The sequence below is a fragment of the Haliotis rubra genome, unplaced genomic scaffold (genome assembly GCF_003918875.1).
Source record: "Haliotis rubra isolate DU_JTF1 unplaced genomic scaffold, ASM391887v1 Scf447, whole genome shotgun sequence".
Taxonomy (NCBI): Eukaryota; Metazoa; Mollusca; class Gastropoda; order Lepetellida; family Haliotidae; genus Haliotis; species Haliotis rubra.
In genome coordinates, this window is record NW_025767132.1 from 709,692 (window position 1) to 733,441 (window position 23,750).

The following is a 23,750-nucleotide window of genomic DNA, read 5'->3' on the forward strand; positions in this document are numbered from 1 at the left end:
AACTACTGAAAGTGGCATCGAAATTTAGTGCAGAGACTGCCATCATTTTAGATTTCAGACACACATAAAACTCCGGGAGTGTATTCTGAGTATCGTCCTCGATTTCCAAAGGTGGACGATAAATGAGGGAAAGATTCTTATCTATCTTGGCATAGTTGAACAAATATGTATCTGAATCTAAACATCGTTTCGTGTTTACATAAGTAGTTGAATAAGATTCTATTAGTATACTGGCAATATGGACTTTGATGCAGTCCTACATCGGCAGAGCGCTTAACGTCTGAGTTTAACTTTACAAGGGACAACTGTTTGTGAAGGCATTCTTCTGACAGTAACATTTGCCAACAATTGTTGACGTTGTTTTCGAAACAACGCCGACCATACTTGTGATATACAGCAACATTGGTACATGTACAAAACACATGACTATTCAAAGTATACGAATGTACTTTATTGGTTGAGGGATGGGGTGCATGCAAGATGACAGACTTAACAGGGTCAAATAGAAACACACAACACAGTAAACCAATGCTGGCAATACATATGATACTGGACGGAGCATACTTTAATCAAAGTCCTTGGACGGAATTGTAAGGGCATTGCAAATCTCTCCGATAAAACATAAGTTATTTACATACTTCAGCAAAATAGAATAACATATAATATATAGCAAATCTTTCGTGAGATCACAAACATATACTGGACGGGGTTGCAAAATAGTTACATACATGTGACAACTAATAACATGTTTATGATGATACGATATGACGTGGCTGACTTTTTAAAAAAGATATCATTGCGAAACTAATAATTTACACAAAAACACCCTCAAACGAATAAAGACATCTTTTTGAAATTAAAAGTTAAAAGACAATTGCTTGACAAGGCAACATGGCGGAGGAAAAAGCTAAAATCAAAAGGTTTATATAATGGTTTCAAGAAATAACAGAGATAGCATTCTGGCATCTTCGCTATTGTAAGGTACACATCAAAACGTATTTTGTTTTATTGGACCAGAATACCTAATACATATGAATTTCCTTCAGCAAAATACATGAAAAATATATAAATTTTACTATAGAATTATATCATATGGGACTGAATCTTGTTTGATATTGTTCCTTTGAGACAAACATGTTACTGGACGATTGAAATATGCATAGTGTTTCAGAGAACTTACTTTGCATAAAGAAATAATGAAAACTTAAACAGCATCTAAACATAAACAGCATCTAAAGTGTATTCGAATGAAATTGATAATCATTAGGATGGAATCATTTTGGCACGTGAGTATCATTTCATAGTTATCAAAGTCGCCTTGCGTGCTTCTTGAAAGGTTTACTTCTTACTTATTTCTTCTATATTCGTCTCATTCAGTGAAAACAGGATTGCACTAGAATGTGTCAGTCACAAACATTGAATTTCCTTTGATTACTATCGCAATACACATGATAAATATCGATACCTCATTAATCCTGGTCTGACTTAAACAGGGACATTTCAGGTTCGACAGGAATGTAATAACAAAAACTACTCAGGTTTGCAATTGTTGTATAAATGTAAACTCCTTACATGATCCAAGAAAACTCTATTATGATTTGGAATGTTTTTCATGTTGTTAAAGCTCTATTATGTATCGTTCCTTTAGTAATTACCCTATCCGCGTACCAAATTAGCTTGATTTAAATGTGAGTACGTTTGGTATCATTACGGTGGAAACCAACATAAATTTGTCACAATTTACCAATGTTACAAATGAAACTGGTTTCGTGTGAACGCATTGACCATTAAGCCAACCAAACATTCGTTACTGAAGTATTCTGTAGCTGAGCTGGGTGCGGGTACTGGAATATAAATTAAATGAATTACACCGTACCAGTTGCTCTGTTATAAATAACACACATCTCACACATACTGGGCAATACACGTGTAACATTGTATTCATTGTCTCTATAGTACGGAACGCATGACAAAGTAGGTACATATATCGTCACAACATCCTTATATACAAATATCTGCATCTATCACAGCCTTGGTATGAGCATAGAAACACGCGTTTCTCATATTTGATTATCTTCTACATTGAGGTAAACAATATAGAACAGAAGCACTTTCTCGAAAACGTTTGATTTTAAAACACAACTAAAGTTATCTTTGTACAGTCGCCACGTCCTGAACCGACTCTTAAAGCCATATATACACATGTACATATTTGAGCAAACACTTTTGTCCTTGGTTAGGTTAATCATTGCAAGTATTGAAGTCATGCATTCACCTGCGTTAACTCCCGCTCAAAGTACAAGTTGTTATCCGTCATCCTTTTCTTTAGCTTATGACGCTTGTTGACTTTGACAACACCCTCCTTGCCTTTTGATACATGGTTCTCTTCCTTGACTTTGGTAATGAATCGTTCGTCACTCATCCCCGATTCCTCGGCGTCGGAGAAATATCCGCGTGCATCAATGGCTTCCATCTTGGTTTTGATTTGTTCGAAATTCTCGGAAGCCCCCGACCCAACCACAGTGTTCTCGGAGTTAATACTGACATCGGTGTTCTGACGAGAACCTTGTTTTTTCTTCTTTTTCCTTTTGCCTTTGAGAGACAACCTGGATTCCGAATTCCGAATGGGAAGTAAAAGTGCACTTTGGGTGTTTGACCTTTGACTGTCAAGTACGTTTTCAGCTCGAGGAGTGGGTATGTCCTTTGTGACGTCCCGATTGAGGGAGAGAGATACAGACGTGTCCCGTCTACAAGTGTGAGGACTGATATCTCGGTTCAACTTTGTCGGACTTCTCTGAGTGGCCAGACTCCGGACAGTGATCTGGCTTGCTCCACTACACATTGAATTCCGATCTTTGATGTTCGGTAACTTCAAATCTCCAGAATCTCTTTTCGAAATTTGAGAGACTGGGTATGAATAACCGTTGTCAACCGGAGTTGGTGTCTCAGTATCCCCGTCACGATCGTACCAGAATCCCAGGTTGGAGGGACAGCTCGGAGAGCGGCACAGATTGGATCTCTGGTCCTCTCTCCGGGTAGGAGACATCCCATTGGAAAGACTGGAAACACTATTGGACTTTGCCTTCCCGGATATGGCTGGTAGCTTGACTGGACTACTGGACACAGACGTAGCAGCACTGGGCGGAACTCGGGCAATTGCTCCTCTTCTGCATTCAACAACTGAGTCGGAGTCAGAGCAGGAGCCTCGTTGTGAGATTCGTGGCAGGAAGCATTCGTCCTTAGATCCGGGCATGCAGGCTGGTCTTTGGGAGGACTCAGTGAGGACAGGCATGGTCAACTCGGGTCTGTGGACGGACAGACGGATGGACATAGGAGACTGTGCTCTAGGGCTTGATCTCCTCTCTAGGACGTCAGCCTAGAATGGACATCACCACAGGCATCTGCTAAGGTCAAAATCTGTGGAGAAAAAAAACATAAAAATATAATTCAGAAATTACCGAAGCGAAATGTATACTTGATGGATGTTTAAATGTTTTTAATGGTTTCAGGACTAATCACAAAAATTGTTTCACTCCTGCATGGGATCCTGAAATATACAAGGTTGAAAACGTAGAAATATATAATAGAATAGAGGATAAACAGTCACGGCCATCCAACACATTCAATTGGCCGCAAGTTAAAATTGCGCTGAAAAAGTTCTGCATGAATCACACGAGGCGGGTTCCTATTTATATTCCTTACTCGAGAAGGCCTTAACAGAACCAACAGCGTGCTGTTATCAACAGTCTTATCACAATTATCATTACATTTATAATAACAACGAGACCCACGTGACTGTTAGGGTACCATAATGTACGAGATTACCGTAGAAACAAATACATATGCGTTCATATTATGATAGAAACCTGAAATATATATGTCTGACAAAAGGGACTAAAAGCAAAGCCTATAAATGTTGAATGATTTTCATGACAAATCAAACTACCTTGTCACGCCTTCAAACCTTCCTGTGGCACATGGAAATATTTCATGATATCCTTATAACGAGTTTCTGCATGGCCATGTGAGAGTGTGGCTTTCGTGTACTATTGAGTATAATCATAAATTAACTATGTGCAGTCGGGAACAGTTGAGGTTCGCTTCAAAGCAAGTGGCTGAGAGATTAACAGAATGTAACCAGTAGGGGAATATAATCCTTGTTTCTACGTAGGTCTCCCTGGATTAACCCCCTAATGCAGATTTACAGACGTCCGTGGCCTTAATCGTGGAATAATAAAGAGATTTGTACCTACGTTCGACTTTGCAGTGACCTCGACAACTTCACACACTGCACAACGGGTTGAACATGTTGCTATAATCACATAAAATACTCGTCAACTGAGATGATATATTCCTGTTTTACAATGTTACACCAGACACTTCAGTATCCCTATTGCAAAATAAATTAATACTGAAAAACACACACTCAAAACGGTCGGTTTAATTCGTCACTGTGTATTTTAACAACATTCTTAGTTCCTTTGTCTGTTAATCACCAGCGTATCAACCTGTGGGGTACCCATTCACTGCTGACTGAAAATGTTGAACACAACGTTTGAACGAAGGCCTTTTGCGGTAGGCCAGTTATGGAATGGACTTAATCAAATGTTGTTCCACATGAAACAGAAATGTAATGTTAACGTAGAAACATATGCCCTTATTGCAATAATATACTATAGTACTAATTAAAATATTTTAATGAATTATAATAAAACACAGTCAGTATGAGCGTATAATAATAGTATTATGCCATCACTGATATGAACTTCATTTCTAAAAGTTTGAATAGATTGATGTACATTAATATCGACATGCTTATCAAAGACGTAATTAGAAATAATAGGTTTATTTAATTGTCATGTATAGGTAAATCTTGGGTCAAACAGATTGCACAAATTGTAATTTAAAGATAACTGGAAAGCGGGTCTCATTCTCATTTGAAGAGAATGAAGCATAAATCCGTAGTGTCAACAAGTACTGCGTAGAACAAATATTTGAACTACAATTATGACTGACAATGTCAATAGTTTATACACGAGCTTTAACATTGGTCAAACATTGCATATATCATTGGAAGCATCCTATAGGGTGTTGATTGGGTCTCGAGAGAGTGTTATGTCATAAGAGACGACAGGTATAGACATCTGACTGATAAAGGTGTCGGCGAGGTCAGGGCTTGACGGGGAAATTAACACGTGTACATTTCACGAAGACCACGTTTGTCTGTACATATGCATATGTTCATGGCATTGTTGTTAGACAGATGCATGTCGTTTATTGTTGGTTGTAAAGAATTATATATATATAAAGTTGTAAAATATATATCAAGTCGTTTTATCACTTAACGTATCACACAGGTTAATTAAACGAGAAATATCATTTAAGGTCAGGAGGTCACAGTTAGGAAATTAAGGTAAACTGAGAGTCGATACAATGGACATTTGCATAAAATGTTTTTACACCTTCAGTATCAAATATAGTTTTAAACGGATGTATTAGCTCAGACCGTACATATCATCAAATTCTAACAACACGACTGCGTCCATTGTTCCTTCAAAATCACTTATAATTCAGCATCCCACATAAAGTCAGTCCTTTGACTACTTCCACCCCAGCCATGTGGAATTCAACTCATTTGTATTGGACTCTGGGCTCAGTATAGCGAATAGCCGTGATCATACTCGTATGTCAATAAGAATAGGTGACAATACTCACTGGGTTCGTGATGAACTGTATATACCATTTTCTGCTATGTTATTTTAACGTGTCCAACAAAGACTCGTGGTAATTTCAACAAGGAGTTATGCCAGTACATACACGGAACACTACCCCACGGGCAGTTTGCCCTTATTATCATGAACAGATGCAGCCCCACACAGCCGTTCTACTAGTTAGAAGAAGGCACATCCAGGGAGGTCCATTAAGAGTATTTTAGGCTTCATGTGATCGACATGTTACTCTCCCTTTATTGCAATATCTGCATGCTGGTGACATGTCCCTTCTCAAAGCAGACGCCATGACCTTGAATTATTTAACGCAATCCATGGACAGATGCTTGGCCTGGACAATGAATTGATACAAGGTTACAATACTGAATGTAGAACTCTGTCACGTATCTACATGACAGCCAGGACGAAATGCCCGCATCTGATAGTGTAGTGTAGTGTAGTGTAGTGTAGTGTAGTGTAGTGTAGTGTAGTGTAGTGTAGTGTAGTGTAGTGTAGTGTAGTGTAGTGTAGTGTAGTGTAGTGTAGTGTAGTGTAGTGTAGTGTAGTGTAGTGTAGTGTAGTGTAGTGTAGTGTAGTGTAGTGTAGTGTAGTGTAGTGTTCAGATGCATAAATATTCCACTCATGTTATTTCACTTTTTTAGTAACAATTCATTTAGGGCACCTAACCTATCATCATATATGTAATAATATGTCGCGAGTGTTCCGGGTTGAATAATTATATAATAACATACATGTATAGTTAAACATTGTATCCAATCGAACTCCGGCCTATTCCTTGGCGTGCTAATTACTTACCCTATCGTTTTAGGAGATGGATATGACAAACGACTTTTTGAGATAAAGCTAATGCCCTTGCCACTGTTAAGTAACGACGCATGTAAGGATATATTAAGGGATCATTTAGACAACTGTCAGTAGTATGACATCTTATTTCATGGCAACAGCAGTTTTCACCAGATGATTTATAACAGGTTTTGAAGACTACTCAATATTTCATTCATTCAGAGTGCTTTATCTTCCTAAACATAACAGTTGCAATTTTTACAGCCCAAAATCACAAATTATGGGGTTGCCAAAATACAAGACAAGACTGACTTACTGACCATGTGTACGTGTATCATTATTCTCAGTCCCTCACTCACTGTACGCTGTTAGCAACACGCGTCTGTATTCCTAATTGGGGAGTATGATATATGTTTGCAAACATGTACATCTTAGATATATTATCAGGAAATGTATGCTTATATACCATACACATGCCCCGTGGAGCCCTGAGGAGGAATAGGTCCCCAGCACTGCTGTTTCTAAATGATTAAACTGGATTGAATGCCCAGATTCTGCTTGTAATATCAACCACTGGTTTGCCTGGTTCAGATTCAATCATTTATAGACCGCTTGGATATAACTGTGATATTGTTGTCTTCACACCAATACAAAACCATTTACACCAGTTGGGTGGGTGTACCACACAGACATTTTAACACAATGTAAGGTGACCTGTATGTGTGCAATATAGTGAGTCTATTAGTTTGTTGTCCACCCTTCACATCAACAGGTTACGGTTTGTCTATTTCTTCGGTGCCCTGAACTTCATCAATCATATTGTTGGGTTACATTCAGTGAAATCAACACACGCACGCATACCAACACGTACACTGGCCTCAATGACAGATTGAATGTCGTCAGTCAATTTCACTTTCGTTTCACTGTTACAGTTAAGCAAATTATTTGTACTTTTGAAACGAGTTATTCGATGAGACCTGTGGTGAGTTCCCGAACCCGTATGAATGTAGACGATATATACAAATAAATGTATCATTCTTTCTGCACAGTAATTGTAGTTTTTTTATGTGATGATGTATACAGAATCGGCGTCAGTTACAACTCCATACACCATCAACAGTCAACGTCAGTCCATACAATCGGTGTGTGTTAAAACTCCATACAATCGGTGTGCGTTAAAACTCCGTACAATCGGCGTGTGTTAAAAGTCCATACAATCGGCGTGTGTTAAAAATCCATACAATCGGTGTGCGTTAAAACTCCATACAATCGGTGTGCGTTAAAACTCCATACAATCGGTGTGCGTTAAAACTCCATACAATCGGCGTGTGTTAAAACTCCATACAATCGGTGTGCGTTAAAACTCCATACAATCGGCGTGTGTTAAAACTCCATACAATCGGTGTGCGTTAAAACTCCATACAATCGGCGTGTGTTAAAAATCCATACAATCGGCGTGTGTTAAAACTCCATACAATCGGTATGTGTTATAGCTCTTCACAACAGTGAACCAGTCAGTAACCACTCCATACACCATCAACAGTCGGTGTCAGTTAAAACTCCATACAATCGATGTGTGCTTAAAACTCCATACAATCGGTGTGCGTTAAAACTCCATACAATCGGCGTGTGTTAAAAATCCATACAATCGGCGTGTGTTAAAACTCCATACAATCGGTATGTGTTATAGCTCTTCACAACAGTGAACCAGTCAGTAACCACTCCATACACCATCAACAGTCGGTGTCAGTTAAAACTCCATACAATCGGCGTGTGTTAAAACTCCGTACAATCGGTGTGTGTTAAAACTCTTTACAACAGTGAACCAGTCAGTAACCACTCCATACACCATCAACAGTCGGTGTCAGTTAAAACTCCATACAATCGGCGTGTGTTAAAACTGTTTACAACAGTGAACCAGTCAGTAACCACTCCATACACCATCAACAGTCGGCGTCACTACGTTGACAACTCCACACAAACGGCATACATCATATATGATACACGCGACAAAGGACAAGCTAGTGGTAGTTTGTGTCACATATGTTGTGCAAATGGCGGGGAAAATTAAATAAAAATGTGTATAAATATATAATTGTTACATAATTACAAGTTTGAGACTCTTCAGTTGATGAATAACCTAAAACCTCTTTGTTGATATTTGTTTAGGAGGGATTATCTTCAAAATATATAGGAGACACTATAGTTGTACTTTTAGGAAATGTGTTGTGCTAATAAAATATTTACGTAAAACTAACATGTTGTGTCCAGCAGAAGCTTGTAGTCAAAGCCGTTGCTAACGACGCATGGCGTTGCATAACAGTTTGAATAATTAACAATACATACATAATGACAACAGTGACCGGTGTCTATCATGAACGAACATCCACCAACGTATGTTTGTTATACTCACATCAAGAAACCCGGTCCATGATTTATATCCAACAATACCCTCACAAACATCAGGAATCACAAAGTAGAACTGTCTGGGTCCATTTGTGACATGACCACTCAGTGCCCCACACCACAATCCTACAACGAATACAACTGTATCCGACGGAGACTATAATAGCATTAGTCCGATACTGGGGGTCTTACCAGATATACTGTTTGAATGCACCACTAAACGAGCCACTCAATCCCTAACCTGAAGAACATAGGTATCATCAGCCTTCTTTCCATCGTGGCAAGGGAGATAACTGCTTCTGTCAAATCAACCTAACCCTCGCAGTTCTGTTATTGGTTAAGTTCAATCTGGATTACTCTGACGGGTTATCGAGGTTTGTCACTAGCCATTTAACGGGCGTCTGGGTATCTTGGAGCACGCACCTGCTTGAAATTCTGACAGATATGAATATAAATTTTACCCATAAAATACATTTCGATCGAGTAGGTACTGTGCTTCAATAGGACAGAATGCCATGGGATAAGGGCTAGGGCTAATGGGATAGACACGTTATTGGAAAAAGTATCCAGCGCTTTGGTATCTATTGTTAAATCAAGCTTGAAATAAGCTCCGCCAAGGGGACGTTTGTCGACATTACAGTAACTGAGCGTGACTGGATCAGGTGAAGCTTAAGGTTCACGACAGAGAAAGGGAGCGAGTCACTGTTGGTACATAACATCATAGCTACACTATTACCTTGTCCTGTGTTGTCAGAGACTATATGGTATATCATTATTCCCACAAACCCTGATGCACGTGGTATAGTGGTCGCTGAAGGAATAAGTGAAACATGTACAATGTCATCAGTTTCCGATTTGGCAGTTAGAGGATACCGGATCGTAAAGATGTTGAACGTTTTAAGGATAACAACATCAGTATTTTTGTCACATTCCAACTGGTTTTAAAGACAATGGTTAAACCAAACCCCTCCAAAAATTCATTCCCAGTCTCAAAATCAACATAATGTTCAATTACAGATATTATCGAGAAGAAAATGAAATCGGTGACAAATTCTATCAAATTATTTTAATTACAGTCAGTTTCATAACTACACGTGCGTAAAGCCCTTCCTGGAGCCTGCGACCAGACACATTTACCATTCACGCCGGATTAGCAATAATCTGTCAGAGCAGGTGTTTTCACACAATGCCTTACCTCCTCAGCAGGAACACAGGTCGAGATCGAGTAATCAGCCACTTTGAAAACATCAACTCCCGAAAGGTGTGGCTGGGACTGAATGGCCACTAATTAGCAGGCAAAGGCGACAATGGAGGACGGGGTCAGCGGGAATGAGCAGAAATGTTGAAATGCTTGTTGGTGTCAGGGTAAGAAATCATGACAGAGGTCAGCAAATCAATATCACGACGGGGAGAAATGGGTGAGAATGCAGTCAGGGTAAGAAATGATGAGAAGGTGAGAATGCAAGTGAAGATATGAATGTGTAGGAAGTCGGACATGTATGCGATGATGTGAATGTATGTGAGAACGATAATTTGTATGAGGATAAAATGTGAGTTTAAAATTGCGTGAGAGACGAAAATGAGGAAGGTTGGAATGAGTGAAGGTGCATCTGTGTCTGAAAGTTGTGTGTGAACCCGAGGAAGGCGAAAATGGGTACTAAGCGAGAACATGTAAGGTGTGAATGTGAGAACGTGTTTGAAATTAAAGTGACTGCGTCTGTGAGAATAAAAACTTGTTTAAGGGTGAGAATCTCTGTTAGGATGAGAAAATGTAAGGGTCGGGATGTTTGTGAGTGTGAGGATATGTGTGAGGGTGTAAATCTGTGCTAGACTACGCAGTTGAATGAGACGTGTTTAACGGCACTTAGAACAGTAGTTTCTAATATCACTGTTTATCTGCTTGATGTGGGAGTGACCATCTCATTTTCAGGCCGATATTCGAGACTTATCATTCTCTGTCATTGCCATATTGAATCTGATAAAGTAAAAGAGTCTGGGAATGTTTTTGAAAATGAGAAATATGCCAAGATGAGAATGTGTTTTTGTTTTGGAATGTGTAATGTATGAGAATGTCACATAGAGTGAGGGTACGTGTTAAAAGAAGATTATGTGTAAGGAAGATGTTATGTCGTAATGTTGCCTCACCTTAAACGCGAAAGATATATATTTGTCACGCGATCATAACAGCTTCTGAGCAAAGCATTTGAATCAGACACTGTTCCTTCTTATATACTGCGCTTTCCTCATCAGTCCAAGTACAATGCAGTTGGTAATATGACGCCTTTAATTTCACATGCTACTGAAACTAATTATGAGCCTATGGCGTGTGTTGTACAGTGCAATCATATCCGTCATAGTAATGTGAGATATATTTAACACACATACCAAAGCAATACCGGATACACACATGCTTGGTGGGATAACATGAAGTGAAATCAGAACATAATGCTGTCTTTCGGTAACACCTGCCAAAAAACATTGCAGATCCGTAACATTAACCTGAAATAGGTATCCCCGGAAATTCAATGCAAATACTAAAGAAGTTGCCAATCATGGTCTATGCTTTTCTATAGAAAGCACGGGTACGTTTAACCAATCTTTGGTTGTACTTTAGTCGTTGTCTCTGCGCAGTTCAAAAGCTTTCGGATGATCGTCTCAAGCCCTAACTGATTACGCTAATCTTCATATATCCAGAAACTTTATGACTTTAGCCTTCGGGAGATCCACATATCTTTAGAGACCGTATTCTCTGCAAGTCTGTATATTTCTGGTAGGATTTTACACTTTGGGTACACTCTGCTTAGCGAGATCCATATCTCCTCAGACGCCGTGGGCTCAGAGTCTTTATATTTCTTGTAGGACTTTACCCTTAAGGAGTTGACATTTCTTCAGAGACTCGAAAACATTAAACAAAACATGTCGTAAGAGTCGGTTACGTTGTTCGAATGGTCAGGATCGACGACCTGGGTGTTTTCATAAGTCATCGCGGCGTGGGACGTTGCCCGTAATATAACTTTAAACTCGGACCATTTTCATTAACAGGTCGCAGTGATGGACAGAAACAATTACAAACAAAACGGACACATACATATGCATATTTTCAACCACATCGCCCTCGAAATGAAGGAGTGAGAGTTTGTTCACTTTGTCCAGTTATGAGAAGAGCATAGAAACAATGCACGCAAAGATTTAGGAAATTTTCTCAGAGGTTGTCTGCAGATGCAAAATTGCAAAACTGATAAACCCAAATAAACAAGGTACACGTAATGGAGGAGTCGCTGAAAACTAATTGCTTGCTAATTTCGCTTCGACCCCCTCCGGAGTCCACACACCTAAGCCAGGTATACTTGATTGCTCGCATCAGTCTGCTGTCGAAGGTGTCTTTCTGATGGTGTAAAAAGTCCCCCGCAGCACAAATAACGTCATCTTCATTTGCAGGCTTACCAACTATTTCTTTCTTCACGTTCAGAATGAGAAAGAAGTCAGACAATTTCAAATCAGATGAATACGGATGGTGGTCAATGGGTTGTAATAACTAAGAGTGGCAAAATCTTCAGGTGATACAAGACAACTTTAGTTTACATTATCTATGACGATGACATTCTCATTAGCATAACACTGGCAATGAAGGTAGTCCACCAGCAAGATTACTTGCAATTCCAGAAAATAAGCCTTCCTCTTTCCCCTCTTTTATGGAACTTTACTGTTTCAACGGGACCTGCTTCAAAACGATGTACATCATACACAAGAATGATGATTAATCTGAGGCAAACCTCGCCTGCTGAAACCTATTATCTTCAGTTTATTTTAAAATTATTATTTCACGCTCATCCGTTGTCGACACAACATGATGACAGTGAGGTACATCCATAAGAATACTGGGCAAATTGACAGGGAGACGATCCCTATCCAAGAAGGCATGTCACGTCAGCACCAACAGAATAGTAATTAAGAGAATCTACAACATTTGATGAGTATCATATTGCTACTTCAGCAGCCATGTGCCAGGAAAGCCTTTATTCCATTGTCATAGAAACCTTGACAATGAAGAAAGTGAAAGCTCGATGGGTACCAAAGCGTCTACGAAAAGGTTTACCCAGAAAGGTATAGTAACGATCTGTGACGCTGTATGAAACAGTTTTTGAGTTTATTCAACAAGGGTCAAAATAGAGAAAGCATTTGACGTCACCAGCACCATTGAAGACTAGAAAATCTGTCCCATCAGCTGGGATGCCGACTGTGACATCATGGTGGATTATCATCAGAAGGGCCAGACAATACACGAAGCATATTATGCTGCAATTGTTCGTTACAATTTGGACACAGAGAAAAGGGAAAATGAGAAGGATGTGCTCTTCCTTTCCATCAGGACAATGCACTAATATACTGCACAAACTGGTATGGCTGGAACTCTAGTTTCCCCTGGTGTGGAGGGGAAACAACACTTTGTTCTGATATTGCCTCAGATTTTCATCTGTTCCCAAACATGAAGAAATATATAGACGGAACTCACCTATGACGTTACAGCAGATTTTGGCAGCTCAAAGGTTCTACGAAACTATGATAAATGACGGTTGGTAAAAGTATATCAACTTGAAAGGAGATTATGTTGAGGCGAGGGCTTCCTACGTGAAGCTCAGAAGTTATCAACCTTCGTACATAAATCTGTCCCGAGTCCCACCGACGTAGGCCAGAAGCGCACTATCAACGATTCACTTCAAATTGAAAGTGACGTTCGAGTGCGATGTGAACATAATGGGAATAAAATATGAAGAAAGAGTCTGAAGAAATATCTTGTTGATACACGCCAGCAGACATCTAGGATCTCATTAAAACGTACTCGCGTTCATTTAGACTGGAGAACTGCCTTCCTGTTATATATGTGACAATCGCTACCGGGAGTGTTTTATTGGATAATAAGTGAACTAGATGTCCAGATTAAGTAATATATATCATAACTGTATGTGTCAGAGATATGACCTATCTTAAGGAGTATCTTAAGATAAACGGGGTCAATGCTCAAAGATATGGATGTCATTTTTACAAATGCCCCAAATACACATTTTATAACTGACTACTCGTAGTTACTTAGCGATAATACTTATAAAATGTAACTTTTGTAACTTTCAGCCACTCGACTGTCAAACCGTCATCTGAAGTGAACTTATCATCTAGAATCATATTGATGACAAACATAGCAAGTGTTTCATCACAGGCTGATGTTGGAACAGCTAGAACATATCGATATCCTGTACAATAGGCACCAGTATGTCCGTTGCAATACAGAATTTTCTTCATGTTCCTTCCGGGTACCCATTTACAGTCAGTCATTCACTCATAGCTACCGAATGTAATTTCAGTCGTAACACACCCAATCTGTAGGATACATTTATATGTATTTAACTAAGAAACGGACGGCCATTTCATATGGTTGTGATACTTGGTTTGTTAACACTATACACATGGTCGTAGATTTCGATAAAGGGGTATTCGTCTGTCACATGCGTCACCTCGGACTTTGCTCTATCTTTCAAAGGACATCTCTGTATGACCATTCTGTAGCTCTTCATTGCGACCCATGATGGAGGAGCTGCATGTGTATCTAGTTTAAAACGTAGTTAGATAAAACTTAACACAACTGTTAAATTTACACGATACATTATAAGATTCATTTTAAAACCTTATACTGACTAAGCATACGTTTATTGCAGAATAATTAATCACATCTGTTTCGAACGGTGGGTGATACAGTAAAAGTAAAACATGTGGATCATGGTGTCATGAGTGTTTTTCAGCGATCCATTCATACAATTTTCATCACTATTTTGTCTTTACACCCTGTGGAATCTGTTTCAGCAGATAATCGAGACTGGATATGTTCATGGCTGACGTTAAATAACTATAAACGTTTCTGCACACACAGAGAACGAGTTTATATTATCTATTAAAGATCAGTACCGCACAGTCTCACCGCAACGAATGACGGTAGTGAGGAGTAATATATTAGCTTTTAATACGTCGATAGACGATCCGATTATTTAAAATGGTTGTCCATATCACGCTACGGGACGCCTGTGGGGTAATATATGATATTATCTGACGTCTGGAGACTGGGCCAGCTACACCATAAACCCACATCAGAGTGAGTTCTGTCTCTACTGGTAAATACCGCTTGTTAACTCGACATTAGCAACATGAACGATATATATAATTATACAAATTAATTATATACTTTAGCTCGATTTCATCAAAGTATTATATTGCTACAGATTGGGTAACAAACACAGACTACTGTTTACGTCTATACAATAGCATAGCTAGAGCTAATAAGTTGCAAAATACCGCTTTGTCTCAAAATAATGAGCACTGATTACATAGATACAAATCTAACATCAGTTCTATAAATTTTCAATTGCATGAGAAATCAAACCCAGTGTACTTCTTTGCAAAGAGGTGCAGTTAGTAAACACAAGTGAAAATATCTACCTAACTGAACATATTTGTTGATAATCGATATTTTTTGCTTGGGATAGGACACACTCAAGTTTTCGCGAACACATGCATATAGTATAGTCAAATTTGCTTTTAGTAGATATGTTTTAGTGCTTATAAAAGGGTATACTAGTATTTACCCATTCCTTGAATTTCTATTACACAACTCCTCATACGTAGCTAGTACCCATGTCAGCTGGGGTATGGGTGTGTTGGAAAGAGGGTGAACATGTGAATGAGCAGGAGAATGGTGCATTAAATCGCACAGGCCAGTATCGACGTACGTCACGGCGGTCAGTAGTTATCAGATCAAAGGTTGACAGCATGGACAACTGCCCACGCCGTCGCTGTAAGGTGACATTAGCAGAGAGATCACACACAGCAACCACTAAATCCTGATCTAGGATCCTTAAGGCGTTCCAGAACAACGTAGTCGGTCTTTTCTCTTCCGAGAAAGTTACATTAGCTAGCACATGCTGAAATAATTGAGACAAGAAACGAACGAGTACATAACTGGGATGTGATGGTATTAAAGGGCCACTGATGCAGAGCAATTTCCGTGGACTGGTTGTTGCTTTTGTTATTGTTTTTCTCCCGTGAGTACCTGGATGATAACCCAGAATTAATGACTAGTTCGTTACCTCTGCTGTGCCACCACCATGCGCAATTGATACAGAAAACGTATAGACTGATCAACAAAGATGAAATCTTTTTTACTCGATAATCTTGATGTTGTTGTAAAATTATGTAGACTGTGATGAATAATTTGGTTTCATATAAACAATATTCACTTTGATAAAATGCTGATTTTGATGTAAAATTTTGATTAATCGCTCTGCATCAGTGGCCCTTTAAGGGACTTTCTGTATTTGTGGAGAGACATATTCTAATGAACAAGATATTTTGTAAACACACCATCGCCTGTACCCCATGTTGATCTTGAGAACATTGTAAATGAGTGATTGAGCGGAGTTTAGTGCTTCCTCCATATGACGTCGCGTCAACGTGATGAGTGAGTGAAACCTGAAGTGATACAAATCTGAAATGTTTACTACTTTGACAAAAACTAAGGGCTCAGATATTTTGTAAACAAACCTGGAGCATGGTCAGGGTAGATTGGTATTCAAACCAGCTTGACAACAGGAGCACAGGAGCACCCTGGATCCTAACTACACGTATGGCTCATTGTGTCTTTGTGAGTTTTCGTGTTCTCGAACTACTGATCTCATGAAATGCTTAAATTGTTTACATTTTTAAAAGCCCAATTGTTTTAACTTGAATGGGCAGCTACATTCTTCAATATTATGACACAGTAAAAGTTTCCATGCTTAACTGCAGCCAAATGCTCTGTGACTAGGTATAATTCATAATTAAGTGTTGCTGTTAAATGCGATGCAGCCTTACAACTTGTTTTATGAGTTAAATGTTTCATATTCTAGATGTCACCACACGAAAGAAAACGAAAGAGTGGCAGAAGAATGATTCATATCCAGTTGAACCTCGTTAACTCTAGCGATCATTCGATAATACGTCGATATAAGACCGTAGTGTCGATGTTGATAGGGTTAGAACGGCTTCATGCTGCGAGAGTTAACCAGATTTAACTTTAGACAGAAAACAAAATGTAGATTAGTATCAGATAGTATTTGCTCCAATGAAAATACTGTGTTATTTATCCTACACTTAGTGAAAAAAATATATTTGTTGAGCAGCTGTTTGCGAGTGACACTGATAAACAGTTCTCGCCCACCAGGAGGGAGACATTTAAAGGCGGTAATGAATTATTATGGTCATTGAAAGAGAGCTTTTCTAAAGGGAGACAAGTGCAAACAGATAGGGCTCTTCTGTGAAGTAGCTTTACGTGTGGAATGAGACTTTGAGTACATTGCTGTGAGTTCGTTTGCGTTCCAAAGCAAATAGAGTTTCAAATGGCATGTGTGGTCTTAAATTATCTGATGATGTATTATAGGTGAAAGATCTACCTGAATAATACTTGTAATAGTGTGGCAATTCATTCCCTGGAATATCCACATATAACCAAGCCTAAATGATATATATAGAACACGTAGAAAAAAGATAATAGATTTCTTCAAATTGCTCATGCAAAACAGTAAATCATTATAATATGAAAACACCAACGATTTTCATGGCAACAAATGATTCACAAATTGTACAAATCACGGAAAGACGGACTACTGAACAATATACAAAATTATTACCCATATGTTGAAACATAACCAGTGTCATATATATCATATTTGCACATGTGCATATATCACGTTTGCCTAGCAACCATTGTTTCTGTATTTTGTCGTCTGTGACGTCATTAAACAATTGAACGTGACGTCAATAAAGAGGTCCGTCAAACTTGCTGACCGTGTTTTACTGCACAAATGTACATGAATCAAATGAATGATAAAGAAATTATTACACTCGCAAGTGTGCCATACGATTTATACGAAACTCGTGCAAAATTATGTATTATCCTCGCTCACGCTCGGGCAATACAAAATTTCACACTCGTTTCACACAAGTCGTTTGGCACACATACTTGTGTAATAATCTCTATATATGAAACGCACAAAAAATGTGTCCTCACCCAGGTTTTAATGATGTGACGTCCATGGGAGTACGTTTCAGGCACTCTGACATAACGTTGGTGTTGTACAAGGTTGCTGTCTTACACGTTACCTATTAGCCGTTGCTCCAGGCTATAAGACGACTATGACACTTCAATCAAAATCTTGATTAACCCTGCTGTTCTGGTCAGTGCAGATTGTACGTAAAATACCACCAGGGCGAGTTAATTTGGCACTGGATCAAAGGGAATGAGCATAAGAACACTTAAGTAACATATGGTTAATACAGTGTGAAACTGAGAGTACATGTATGTTGAGATAAACTGACTACTGAATAAAACTTAACACGGATATGTATATCTTAGGATATAACAATTATGTAAAATGAAGCAGGAATCATATCTCAATGTTCATTAATGTGCGTAACGAATATGAGATTTCAAACACTTAACACCGTACTTATTATTCACAAGGTGGAGTAATTCATGGACGTAACATGCTTGATTTTCAGCACATAGATATTGCCTTTCAATAATAACATAGAGGAGACAACAGATTAGCGTGTTATGTTTGTCACAATAAATGTGCACGTTTCACGACTATGCCTTGAAACACTTAAAGAAAGATATATTGCCTGTCGGAGTGTTCGCCTTCTTAACAACACCGTCACCCCTGAGCATGTAGGAATGAAAAAGAAAGGGAGAAAAGACTCAGCGAAGTTTTAAAAGGTAACACACGGTAACACGGTTAGCGGCTGTGGGATATTGCTGATTGAATGATAAGTTGCTTCCTCGTAATAATCATCATACAGATACAGGGAAACAGTGTTAACATTTTATGCCTATGACTGTTTACATATAAACTGGTGTTTAACACTGGCGTGTGCCGATATTTAAAAATTGAAGCACTGTAAGTTGTTACCTGAAAGGGCCTATATTTACCAAGATGTGATACATAGCGATGTCATAGCTATTCTTTGTTTGTTTGTTGTTAAACACCGCATTCAGCAATATTCCAGCTATATGGCGGCGGTCTGTAAATAATCGAGTCTGGACCAGACAATCCAGTGATCAACAGCATGAGCATCGATCTACACAACTGGGATACGATGACATGTGCCAACCACGTCAGCGAGCCTGACCAACCGATCCCGTTAGTCGCCTCTTTAGACAAGGTTGCTGAAGAACAATTCTAACCCGAATCTTCTTCACACGTACATACATAATGTAGCTATTCAAATATCGACAGTGTCATTTAATCAAGTTTTATGCTTTGCAAATAAGGGCATCATTCTGTTTCATTGTTAGCTCTTTTTCTAAAAAACGTGATAATTTAACTTTGACCTTCACTACTTAGCCAAGTCGTTCAGTCCGTGAACACCCGGTGTTTTCAATGTACAATGACGTGTTCCTTTGTGTATGTTCCTACCGTTTTACTTGGATGCAGTTTATGTTCGGGGGATAGATGAGAGACTGCCTGTTGATGAATGAAGTTAAAGAGAAATCAACAGGTTCCAGTGATTTCCCTGACCATATTTGTTTACGTATACATTCACGATAATGTTGGATATAACCTGTTCTTGCGCCAGATGTACGTGCTCAAAATGCACATTCAGGATCTTCACTGAATTCTGCGCTCAGAAGAACCGCAGCAACAATAGAATGACGTCATCATAATGCTTTAACAATGATACTACTTAGACCATAAAGAGCCTCCTTGAACATACAATTAGTTACAGAACCTAATGAATGCAAAAATACTATACGATAGAAAGTCCTCACAGTAGACTAATGACTAGTTTATTGAAATTATTGAGCATTTTAATGACCATTCCTAATGTAACTGTAAGCTGAAACCAGGCAACCAGATAATGCCGTAGAGAGTACATGGATCTGGCGTGTTATTATGATCATCGGATTCCAAGTGGTTTGCCGGTTACGACTTATATCAAATAGACAGATTCCAGTTCATGGAAACCGAAGATTTATTTCCTTCATGAAAAACGTTCCAAACTATATGGGTCCATTAGCTTTTTATATAAGAGACGCTTGCACAGTCGATATTAAGCTAACGAAGCACAGTTCCATTTAATGAAAGAGAATCTCGTTGGTTTTCTTTTCCGATTAATTATCTGAAACAAGTAAGCCTATGTTTGATGGCTGTTGTGTAACAAGTTGAAAATCTGTATTTTGGATTAAAATCGGATTGTCATACATTACAGTATGGTGACGGGGCAACGTTGAGAAAGGATACGGTCACCATTCTCCAGGGACAGGATACGCTCACCATTTTCCATGGACCGAGTTTGTATGCTGAGGACACATTCTGGTTTTACCAACCGCATCGTTAGCTTGATTAAGGGTGTTTGTTTTCACGTTGTTTGTATGAACAGATGTCGTACATTTAGGATTAATTAATGACTATTATCACGAAACCTTTCAACAATACACATGGACACAATAGGTAATGAAACATTCATGCCCGAGGTGACAATAGTCTTGTGTGTAACATGTTGTCTGAACAGTAGATTAAGAGGACATATGATCAGCTGTTGTCTGAAGACGACCATCGTCACATATGCTTTGGTGTCAACGTCCGATAACATGACAAGTTGGGACAGCGTTTACACCTACACACATGCATGGTGAGCAAAATAATAGCACCAATAACGCAGAATACGTCTCATTCCACGCGCAATACAAATCTAAAGCATAGAGGGGACTCGGTAGTACAGGCGCTACTGGTAATGTAGTCTGTTTCACAGTCCCTGAACCATATTATTTTCCCTACAGCCTAGCCCTCCCGGCAATGCAAAAGCGCTAAATGAAGCAAGTCTAGATTTCCTCAGGTTCTGAATCTCTGGTCTCCTTGGGGTTTATTTGTTACAATCAAAATTATACATATTCTGAGACAAAGCGTTAGGATACTGGCAATAGGTATTGTTTGTGAGGGTTTGCAGCATCAAAATCCTTTGTGAAAGAAAAACGATTCTGTGAAATTCAGAAGGCATGTCATAGGAGTGGTTTTAGCATCACACGATACTTGTCGACAGTATATTAACAACACTGAGGTTAGTAAACCAACACACGCAAACAGGCCCTTTATGAAAGGTATTGGTTTCGTAGCCTAATGGTTGAATAGACCGTCCTCACACTAAGGACCCGGTTTCCGACCAATGTTTGGACTTCATCCTCGTGAAACCGCTAGAATAATGCTGCAAGGGCTTAGAACATAACCCCCCACATACCACCCCCCACCCACTACCTTTAGATGAAAAATCCGAACTTGGACCTTACCTCCTTACCTAAAGCATGCATTTGTATTAGAAAATCAATATCAGCTTGCATGTCACATAGCTGGCACATAAGGGAATAATCTATGAAATATATCTAGTACAAAAACACATAAACTGAGCTCATCTAAATCGCTCTACCCCCGTATATAGTGTGTCCGAATTTATCGATTAGGGGAAAGCGTGTTCATTCACATTTGACCAGATTAATATTTAAGGATGCCCATATTTAGAAACGTACTGACCGTTGATACAGATGGTGGCATACATAAGGAGGTCAAGATTTAATTATTTACACATTTAATTAGGATGGAAATGTGTCAGAGGTCGGACCTGTGTATACATTCAGTGAAACTTCATCAGCCTAATCAGCAAGACGATTATCATCCTCTTGATCCTTATGATACCTATCCAATGTTTTCGCATACTTGGATAATCGAGACAATGATTTGATAAAGCTCGTAACGTCCTGATTAAGATGATCTAGATTGTTATGGCAAGGTCATGAAGGCCATGAGTTGAACTATACATTTGGTAGTAGTTGTACCCTGGTTGTTTTTTACCTGTGATATCAAGCAGTCAGTCATTTTATTTTCGGAACATCGTTTGAATTTGTTGTCTATTCCGAGTTTCATGAAATCTAGAAGAACAATTTCTTTTCTTGTGTTGTTGTGATGCATATTTATATCCATAGAATTTTGTCAACATATGAAATATATCAAATTGATTAATTTCACAAGGTCAATCACAATGGGTGCAGTATTTTAATTCCGAATTCCTAAACAAATACTACCTCGCAAAGCCATTTTTCCACCTGACGTCTTCTAAAACATGGCGTAACCTTCTCTGTGACTCGAATACACACAAAAGTTTCAGTATATATAAAAGAGTTGAACTGGGCAGAGAAACGGCATTGTACATCTATCATGGCAGCACACACAATTGTCGTCAAAAAATCTGCTTATGTTCTCACATATGTACATATATAAGTTGATTGAATGAAATGAGGCGTGAGATCAAGTCAGAATTTACGTATCGGTTTAATAATTAACAAAGTAATAAACGAAAATGAAAACGGTTTCGTTTTATCATGGATACTGATGCTGAAGTTTAACCTCTACCTATTCGTAATGTAGAAAATACTACACGTAATTAAGGTGCTGGCACGCCTAAAATATGTGAATAAAACCAGTACATCCCAGCTACAACCACCACAAAATGACCATCTGACCGCCATCTGATGCCCAGACGTGAATTACTTACAGCAGACCATTTGACTGTTTTGAATACCTGAAATATTTTGACTTTGAATGACTGTCAAAGGCAAGCTCACTGCACTTAGGTACGTGTACTAGACAACCAGCTGATTATAAAAAATAATCATACCTTTATGATATCCATATTATGCATACTTTAAAAAAATTGAACTTTTTCCCCTTCGCGCCTAATTGAACCTGTTTCGGTTGATGATCAAGGCTGGTTCTTCTCTTTCAGTGGCCTGATATATTTACTTGGACTGAGGCAATGCCGACTGCAAGGAAATATTCAGGCCGATCCATTAAAATTGTCATCGTTTTTATTCGTTTCAACAAAATCTGTAAACCTGCTGCCCTGTACTGGAAACGCTGGTCCGTCGATCACCTGATTGTATGGTTTGTTTACAGGCCACCGGCGCATGACTTTCGCATGCAAATTGTGTGAATGGCCGGGGCTACCGTTATGACATGACATGTTTACCCTTTTCGAGAAACACCTGGTGTCATTACAGATTTTCATCCATAAAATTTTAACGGGTACTTTGCACTTCATGCAACATCATGAACCAAGACTGGTTATTCTTTTGCATTGACGATTTAGATTCAACTTTGTAACTTCAAAATGAACGAATAACGCTCAAAATTCATCCGTTTGTTTATGTAACCATATTTGTAAATACCAGAATAAAATGTTTGACAATAAAAAGAAAAACAACAGGTATTATAATACGATAATGTTCAAAGGCACTTACTTTACATTGTAACCAGTGCGTTTCCATCGATCAACCCTTGCCCAACTTCAGGAGAGCGATACAGTCGGAACCCGCCGCGCCAACCAAAGCCCACGTGACCTGTGAATGAAGAAAATCCTCCCTCAGTGATAGAAACAATGGCTCCTTACAATGCTTTACGGTTATTTGTGATGGCGATTGTTTGCGACGTGCAGTGTGAGAGCTGACGATGTATCGAACAACCCTTGATATGTTAGTTACTGTGTTGTCGGTTTGGTTTCAATAATTGACGCTGCCGTCTTCTCCCACTGTTTATCATACTATTGATAACATAACATCCGTCGATCAATGTATAGGATGGTATTGATAGTATAAATCGTTGTATTGCGTGTCTGTATAATTTGATTTGATCAGTGGAGATTGTACGGACATGGCCAGTAGTTACCCTGATCAAATCTTTATTCCAGGAAACACGTTGATTT

The 23,750-nt window shown here is 38.8% G+C and overlaps 1 protein-coding gene across 2 annotated transcripts; it reads right to left on the reverse strand.

Moving 5' to 3' along the window:
• Positions 1 to 433: 433 nt before the first annotated feature.
• Positions 434 to 23,394, reverse strand: LOC124289716. Of its 2 annotated transcripts, none has more exons than XM_046726348.1 (2): positions 23,290 to 23,394; positions 434 to 3,417 (listed from the first exon to the last, which is right to left on the reverse strand). In XM_046726348.1, exon 2 carries the CDS (start codon positions 3,329 to 3,331, stop codon positions 2,264 to 2,266), a length of 1,068 nt encoding a protein of 355 aa, XP_046582304.1. In that variant the 5' UTR covers positions 3,332 to 3,417; positions 23,290 to 23,394; the 3' UTR covers positions 434 to 2,263. The 2 variants fall into 2 exon arrangements, with proteins under 2 accessions (XP_046582304.1, XP_046582302.1); XM_046726346.1 differs by lacking the exon at positions 23,290 to 23,394 and adding an exon at positions 8,926 to 9,097.
• Between the last annotated feature and the right edge of the window lie 356 nt (positions 23,395 to 23,750).

Excerpts from the sequence above, each read along its gene's own strand:
- LOC124289716 (XM_046726348.1), bottom strand. The coding sequence starts at position 3,331 with ATGTCCATCCGTCTGTCCGTCCACAGACCCGAGTTGACCATGCCTGTC.